This window comes from Anarrhichthys ocellatus, unplaced genomic scaffold (genome assembly GCF_004355925.1).
Source record: "Anarrhichthys ocellatus isolate YVR2014 unplaced genomic scaffold, GSC_Weel_1.0 scaffold2051, whole genome shotgun sequence".
In the NCBI taxonomy this organism is placed as follows: domain Eukaryota; kingdom Metazoa; phylum Chordata; class Actinopteri; order Perciformes; family Anarhichadidae; genus Anarrhichthys; species Anarrhichthys ocellatus.
In genome coordinates this window covers 1-8803 of record NW_022282025.1, presented here as the reverse complement: position 1 = coordinate 8803, position 8803 = coordinate 1, and the positions used below count along the sequence as shown (strand labels likewise).

The window sequence follows — 8803 nt, the reverse complement described above, 5'->3', positions numbered from 1 at the left end:
GGGGGGCAGGGGCCACTGAGATCAGAGGGGCTGACGAGTACCGGTTCAACACCTAAAACACACACAGTTAAAAATGACATACCCTGCCAGTCAAGGATGCAGAACTGATTCAAACTGAGTCTAGTTCAGGGAAGACTTTCTCCCCTTTTGAAGATAATTTGTAAAAAAAAAAAAATACTACAATCAAACACCATAAAACGTACTTGCTATCAATAATTAAAATTCAAAAATCAAGAAAGTGCGTACATACTGAGACACATGCAGCATAGGCCAACTTTTAGCGCACAACTTGTGTACAACAGCAGTGTTTAAATGTGTGTTGAAACGTCAGTTAGAAGCTTGCTGGTTTGTTTTTTCTGGAGAGGATCAATAAAACTCCTCAGTCTGTCATGCGTAACAGCATGAGGAGAAGCGTCTGCATAGATATGGTTGCGGGTTGTGTGCTTATCGGCCCGTGAAGATAAGAAAATTAGTCCAGAAGAGAGGGAGAAAGACTGAGGAAGACCAACAAAAAAAGGGACGAGTAATGTTTCACATTTGTGTTGAGGGAAACACTTTGCTATGCAGGTCCCCACCCATAAGCCCTACTATAATGATTACTACAACTACCTGAGAATAAAAGAACCACACACACAAACAAAACTTAATACAAAAAGAAATGGACACATATAGAAGACTTTCTACAAGCTAAAAATGAACACACACACAAATATATGCACTTTGCCTAGTACACACTGCACAAAGAAGCACACCCACATGCAGACAGACACCCTGCCGTACCTGTTGGACCTCTGCTGCCGTACTTTTGAACAGCTCAATATATCTTCTCCCAAGGATTTCCTTGTGTTTCCTCAGAGCACACTGGGCGTGTTCCTCACAGGCAAATAAAACAAAGGCATCACCAGTGGGACGGCCGTCTGGATAGCGAACAAATAGGATGCCATCTTTCCCTCCGCTGACCGGACATGTCTCTTTGAGATCCTCCGGGGAGAAGAAGGTGAGCACCTGCTCGTGTGTGGCGGTGAAAGGAAGACCTCGCATCCTCACTATGATCTGGTCCTCACGGGACAGGAAGATTGCTACCTCATTGGAGGTACCTGGCGCACACACAGAAGGACACACACACACCTATTTAACCACAAGTACAGTATATAAATAGAAATGATCACATAGTAGATTAAGACAGAATTAAGTTTTCCTTCCTGGAGCAGCACTCTCGATGGCATATTTTCAGGACTTAATTTGGTCAAACTATATTGGGCACAAAACACCTAACCTAATTTTACTTGATGCCTAGTTTTGCTGCTGATAAGGTAAAATACTATGTAGTACACGTGGTTATATCTGCTCACCTCCTGCTATCTTCAGGAAGTCCTCTCCTGAAGCTTTGTAAACCTGCCATTAGAAGGGAACAAGACAGAAACAAGGAATTATTGTCACTTCAGGTGTAGCTGCAATGAAACAAGGTAAACCGCATAAGAGATTAGGTTCAGGTAGCGTGGCTTATTCACTTAACTAATAACAACTAGTAGGGTTCACACGGGTTACCTCTATGTATCTGTTGCCCATGTGGTGCTTGTGTCTCTGCAGTGCCAGGTCTCTGTGTTCTTCACTGACAAAACGAACAAGCGCTTCTCCGTTCCTCCTCCCCTGAGCATTAAGACACAGCGCAGCCCCTCCTCTAAACAACACAACGTACACAATGTTACAGAGGATGTTAAACCTTATGTCAGCAGCAGGTTTCAATAAATATATCATGTTGACCGATCAATACAAGTCCTTCATAAGTGAGAGCGCCGTTAATGTAGCTACAACATACTTGGCAATGTTGAGTCCTCTGAAGAATCGAGCGATGTCCTGGTCAGAAGACTGCCAGGGCAACCCTCTAGCTCTGATGACCGTGTTGTCACACACTTTCTCCATCTTACTGCTGCACACACACAAACACACACACACACACTGAGATATTAGCACAGCAGGAGTGGATGTAGTATATTTCAGAGGCAGAGAACTAAAATTATATTTATCTTGAGCAAATTTTACTTACCAAGTGCCAGTCTCAAACTTCTCACTAACTCTTTCCTGGGTAGAAAACGTGTGGCCTAATGGGGAAAGCATTAGAGTTTGGTTTCCAAAATTAGATCAGAAAGCCGACCACATAGCCAAAACTTATTTTAGTACTTTGTAATCAACATGATAATGGCCTCAAGCATTTATTAACTTAGGGTTCCTTTTACAGAAATCAACACAAACAGCAAATCACTTAAGGGCTGCAACTCACAATAAATGTCATTGTGGATGACTTTGCCTTTTATTATCTCTATCTATTGAGTGATTGTTTGTTTGGCAGAGAAGTCAGAAAATGGGGAAAAAATGCTGGAAAATGATATTCAAATATCCTGTTTTGTCCAACCAATAGGACATAATCTAAAGATATTCAGTTTACAAGTATGTAAGCCAAAAAAGGCAAAAAAGCATCCAACATTGGAGGAGCTGAGACCATCAAATAATTGGCATTTTTGCTTGAGAAATGACTGAAACGATTAATTGATTACCAAAATACTTGCTCATTAATTTTCTGTTTCAGTTCCATTTTCCTTAATTATCCTTTTTTTGCCTTTGAAGTTGCACTCTTTTCTTATCTGCCCTGTAAACTAATTTATGTCGAACTAACTGACAAATCCCTAATCTTTCACTTTTGTGTAAAATCACATATGGGACTCACTTAATGGCTCAGAAAGCAGGGCAAGGACAATGCTGCCCATAACCTGGACCTGCTGGACTGCTATTCCTGCAGGCAATATGGCTGACGGATCCTGTGTGGTTGAGGGGTCCCACATAGCGGGCACATCAACAGGTACACTAAGAGCTGAGGAGGAGGCAGTCAAGGAAAGCAAACAAGGAACAGCCAAAGAAATAAATAAAACAGTCTTAACAGTTCGGAGAGTACGGGTTTTTGTATGTACAATGTATGTTTTTGTGTGACAATGGAGGAAAAAAAAGAAAGAAAGAGAAACAAGAGAAACCCACACAGAGATGTTAGTTATCCTGTTCCAGTGGGTGTGTGTGTGGAGTTTGTCCTGTTGGCTGAACACACACTCGTTCACCGAGCGCTCAGCAAGGTGCTGCCATTGTTTCCTTATTTGCATTTCAAAACCTCTAGTCTTGCAGCCAACACCCCGAGGCTTATAAACTTATAATGTATGTGTTGTGTGTTTCTGAGCGATGTGTGCTCAAAAGATCAAGCTGAACATGCAGATAAATAACCATCAACGGTCTAAAATACACTTAAACATTAAATGCATTACATATAATGTATTAGTTCACAGACGTTCGCTGGCGCACCCAATGTAAACAGCTGACATATTAAAAGGATACAATCTGCCATGATGTGTACATTCAAAGCCTTGAGGTCAGATGTGGGGAAGTGCTTCTTGAACTCTTTCCGAAGGTCAAAGAAAGAGTAGAAACAGTCTGGGACCAGGATGTTCTGGAGGGGGAAGAAGTTAAAGAAACGGATGTGAACACGAGGCCAATCGACAGCTGCTGTTTTATTGCATTGGTGTTTGCTCAAGCCAGTAGATTAATCTCTGTGCAACCCTTTACACAGGTTTAAGACAATTCCATCCGCCTCATTGTGGAGGTGTTGTTTCATGTGCACAAGTATGTGCATGGGCGTATGTCATTAAACAGGTTTGTGTTAGCGGCTCTTTCCTCGTGACATTAAATTCAACCAGGAGCACAGTGCTGACACAACACATCCCTTTGTGACTGTGTGAGCTCTGAAGGTTCCTGCAGCGCCGAGTGAACATCCGCCCTGGCTGCAAGGCATTCACCCATCCAGCTCACTCACCTTGCTTGCGGCCTCGGGATGAATCACTTGGCGGATGTGAAGGGCCCCGTCTGTACACAAACACGCTGACGTGCCTGCGCCCGCGCTGTTCACCTCGTTTGTCAGTTGTAGATGAAACTGCAAAAACAGGAGCCAAACATTTAGGAAAGAAATGAAAACAGTCGTAATAAATCCTCAGGCAGCAGTAATAATAACTATGTAATAAAAATGCTTATTTCTAATAACTCCAGTGAGGTTATTACCAAGTTTAATGCGGTCTCAAGACTTGTAGCTGTGGAGACATTATCTGCTTGAGATCTATTCTCCTCTTCCACGCTCTCCTCCACCCCATCCTCCATCTCCTCCTCTTTTTCCTCAGTCAAGTCTGAGAGGTCCGGCTTAATGAGGAGCTCATTCACCTTGCCCAACTGGTTCAGAGAAGAAGAAAAAAACACGTCAGTCTTGAAACAGAAGCCTCCCTAGAAACTCACAAGCCGTAGGCTGCTGCGATAGCATTAAATGTCGGTAATATAGAGCTTTATTACATTAATATCATCCCATAGAAGAACAACAAAAGCAGGAACTCTGTTTAAACACCTTGCAATGGAGACATCATTAGGAGAATATATCTGTCCTCTAATTATACTGAATAACTTCAGAGCCTATTTTGAGCTCATATGTTTACTCACCTGAGTCATGGCATTATTATAAATGCCTGTCGTTTGTATTTGAGTCTATTTCCTACTAGTGTTGCCCTGTTTACCTGTCTGCTCCTTTATTTACCACTACAACACCTGCTTTAGAATAACGATAACTAAGTGTAATAAGAAGTCTATTACAATGTTTTACCGTTTTGTTCTTTACATCCACGAGCTGCCAAACCAACTGCTCGAGCTCCTTCTCGTCAGATCCCAGCAGCTCTCCGCTCGCGCCAGATGTGGCGGTGAAAACCACCACCAGGTAGTCTACCTGTGCCGTCATCTGAACACAAACAGATCCAAAAAAAAACCCTAATCTAATGCTGCACAAAAGTAGGCTAAAGGACAGTAACTGAAGATACACCGGAGAGGAGACACATGCAGGAGCCACGAGGTATAAACACCTTTACTTTGACACCTGAGCGTAAAGGTGAGGTCCGTAAATCCAAGTTTCGTCGCGTGTTGAATTTTACGTGAATCCTCCCGCAGTCACCATCGCGGAGTAATGGCTGAACGTTCCTCGTTTTTGTAAAGCATCTACCTGTGTGACCACGTGACTCTCGACCGGCCCCCTCCCTCCTTCAGGTGGTTTACTGATTAGGACGTGGCAGACCATGGAGGATACCGTGGATATCTGTACATTCTCATGCATAATACTTTTCAGTATTTAAGTAATTTAAGTATCTTAATGTATAACAATTTACGGGCCCTGGAAGGTATCAAGGGTAAAATGGTTAAGCTACCGGCCTTTCTAAGGAGAATAAAAGTAATGACACATCTCGTTGAAAGGTTTAAGTATGTTGACAATAAAGGACACCCAGCAAAAATATAACACATTTGTATTTATAAAAATGAAATGAAATCCACGCAAAAATATTGCACGAATTAAGTGTTTCCATATGAAAAGAAATGATTAAATGCCGGAACATTTATGAAGCCTGTAGTGTACCTAGTTATACTTTTACGTTTATGTTTAATTTCAACTCATTAAATAATTTCTACATTTCAAAAACTATTATTAAGCAAACAACAAATACACCTGAAACGTATACACTGACCGCAACTGTCTTTTCACCCTCTTTTCATTGAGAAACATGAACATGCTATTACAATATACTATATTATATGGTATGGAAATATGAATCATAACTTATTATAAGTGGTCATGTAGGCTATTATCTTCCATCACTTTAACAACAACAGGAATACAATTACTCATAGGCATATTGCTAATATTAATATAAATAGCAATACTTTTTGATGAGGTAATATAATTTAGACATAAGTGTTGCTTTTTTCTCTTTAGAGTAGGCTAATATTAATATTTTGTTATGTTAATCAATTTCTTATGCATGTTTGTTTGTGTTTATGTCGGAGCGCTCGCGTTGTGGTTGATCATGCTCCGGAAGTACTCGCCAACCCGGAAGTGTACCCTCGGCCCGATGGAGAGCAAGAAAGCGATGGCGGGGGACACTTCAACCGAGCTTCTTTTTATAGATACGTTTAAGCACCAGAGTGCAGAGGTAATATATCTCACGCATTACCACCCTCTCATATATTAACTGTAGAGCTGTCTGCATTCAATACTCATATCGCGCATATTGAGGAGTTTTGAAGATTGATGCTAAACTTCCAAGCTAGCGATGTCAACATAGCTAACATTAGCAGTTGTGTCGTGGTTGTTGCGATAACGTTGCAATTCCCAGCTTTTATTGCACTACACACCTGACTAAATCTACACATAATTGTACTAAATACATTATTTAAATGTAATTGTATTTACATAATCCTAGCACGCCCCGCCGCTTTTGTTTATTGCACACTTGCGCATTTTGTTTGTATGTCAGCTTAGTGGCTAATGCTAACTGTAAGTCTCGCAAAATAGACTGTTCTGGTCTGTAGTATCATTTTTGGTTCGTGTGGTTACTGAAGACATTTATAATCTCAATGTTTGTATTTGTATTATGATGTTCAATGCTCTTCAGTTAACCAACGTGGATGTGGTGCGGTTTCCTTGCGGGGTGCTGATCACAGAAGTGCGGGTCATTCCTCCAGGGATCAAAGCACACAGCAACGTACCTGACAACAGAGCATTTGGGTAAGAGCAATATTGATATCTCAAACATGAATACAGTAAGTAGCTAGTGTATTAGGTCCACCTATATCAACCAAATGCAGTTTATTAAAGCAACCTTGCAATAAATTAAATACATTATTTCTTCATATTAAGGAATACAGATTGTAAATCTGGTAAAAAAAAAAGAGCATTGGTATTGTAAAGCTCTTCAGTATCAGCAGGTACCCACTCAAGGTATCAGAGACAGAAAAGCTAGATGGCTCATCCCTTGTTGCAGGAAATCCTTAACCTCATTGCCAATGCTAGCTCACCTCTGGATAAGTTTATTTGCTACAGATACCTGAGCTGTGTGTGGGTAGATAAGTATTTTGACACCTGAGCTTCGTTGTTGTGTGGATCTCGATTCCCACTGAGCCTGTTGGGTATGTGTGATGTAATTTAACTGAACGAATGGGCTCAGTGCTCATCAGTGCACAGACCAAAGCAGGTCATGACACTATGTTGTGTAGGGGTTGTAACATTATAAATATAATCCTCTATCAGGGTATATGTCATAATATGTGTCGCAGTATTGCTATACAGTTGTGATGAAGTGAATTGAGTCAAACATCTGTTAAGGTGATTATGAATAATGTCTGTTTTGCCTAGTTCAGCAAATTAGATAAAAATAAAAATGTATATTGTCTCATATTACACACATTAGTTGTTTATTGGATAAACCTGTACAATCTAATCCAGACAAATACAACTGTTCTGCCATAAAGTCTACTTTTTAAGATGCCATTATTTTTTTTTACTTTTTGTTGACATGGTCATACAGGTGTTAGTTGATTTATATGTTTTAGCACTGAGGTCATAGTTAGTGCTGCTCATATTCTTCCCCTTCTTTTGTGAGTAAGGACAAAAACAATTTAAATTGCTCTCGATATGATGCAGTCCAGTACAACACCACCCATAGGATCATAATAATAGACATACAATTCAGTCTACACATTTCCAACAGTGACAACAAATACTGAACATTACAAATAAAATATTTTATGGCTGTTGTATTTGCATTGCAATAGATTGTACAGGTGTACCTAATAAAGTGGCCACTGACTATATTGTCATAATGATCGCCAACTCCTATCTTGATGTTTAACGTAATACTCAATAAAGTTGTTTGGAGTGAAGGAGATTGAGCCATGACTGCCACATTAATGTGTGTGTGTGTGTGTGTGTGTGTGTGTGCGTGTGTGTGTGTGTGTGTGTGTGTGTGTGTGTGTGTGTTCGTGTTCGTGTGTGTGTGTGTTCCAGGGAGACATCACCTCATGCCTTCCAGTTAGAGCTGTTCTTTAATAATGCCACCAAACCCAACAACCCCACGTTCCACAGACTGGGCAGGTCAGAATGATTTTCCCTTCCCCTTCTTTCCCCTTGTTTCTGTGTTACTTTGAACCTCTCCTTAATCTCTGTATTTCCTGGTCATGTTCCAAAAGTGCTTCAGATGCAGATGTCTGTCTCACCTGTAGAACCAGTCGTGGTAGCATCTGAGCCCTGTTCTCAGACCAGAGCGGTGCGTGCGTGTGTGCACCTGCACCCACCCATATTCAAGTCTCTTTGTTCCCATGCTGGCTAACTGGTCTCTCCAGAAACTCAACCTCGCCCACAAAGTAGCTGAAAGTGACGCAAAACGTGTCGGTCCTGGTGTGATGGATGAAGAGTGGAATGATTGAGTCCAACATTTTTATTCTACCTTCATAATAACAGAGGTGTGCACAGTAGCACCCGAGCGTGGACTTGTATTGAGAGGTGTGTATTGTGTAAGAGTTGTTGAAAACTAAATACGACACACCCAAGTTATTATCTCTGCTGGGAAAGTTGGGAGTAGTTTTTTATTTCTTTAAACCAGTCTGGTTGCTATTTTAAGATTCTTCCAAATGTCAAAAACTAATTTGACTGAAACGTTTGTGGACAAGAATTGTTTTTGTCAGCTGAGGTGATAATTGGGATATAGATGATCTGCGCAATGCCCAAATCTTACAATAATACAAACAATAACAGGGAAACCTTGCTGCTCCTTCTGGCATCATGTTGGCTAAATGTTGGTGACATTGTCCAGGCTTTTTGATTTCTGACCTCTTAAAATTATACCTACAATCTACTTTGGAACACTTATAAGTCAATGGGTTATGTTTTAAGTTAAGTTTTTTA

At 40.7% G+C, this 8803-nt stretch overlaps 2 protein-coding genes across 2 annotated transcripts; one reads left to right on the top strand and one right to left on the bottom strand.

Moving 5' to 3' along the window:
• Positions 1–4: 4 nt before the first annotated feature.
• On the bottom strand, positions 5–5019 carry LOC116378087 (epithelial splicing regulatory protein 1-like; the record flags this gene model as incomplete). The annotated part of the gene is made up of 11 exons (XM_031839902.1): positions 4682–5019; positions 4096–4260; positions 3854–3970; positions 3379–3490; positions 2726–2869; positions 2048–2102; positions 1820–1930; positions 1549–1681; positions 1353–1395; positions 781–1097; positions 5–52 (listed from the first exon to the last, which is right to left on the bottom strand). Coding segments are annotated over exons 1-11 (1377 nt in total), but the record flags the coding sequence as incomplete, so codon positions are not given.
• Positions 5020–5947: 928 nt separating this feature from the next.
• LOC116378088 (protein virilizer homolog) lies at positions 5948–8775 on the top strand. Its single transcript, XM_031839903.1, has 3 exons — positions 5948–6053; positions 6516–6628; positions 7907–8775. The coding sequence occupies exons 1-3, from the start codon at positions 5973–5975 to the stop codon at positions 8001–8003; spliced, it is 291 nt and encodes a 96-aa protein (XP_031695763.1). The 5' UTR covers positions 5948–5972; the 3' UTR covers positions 8004–8775.
• The last annotated feature ends 28 nt before the right edge of the window (positions 8776–8803 follow it).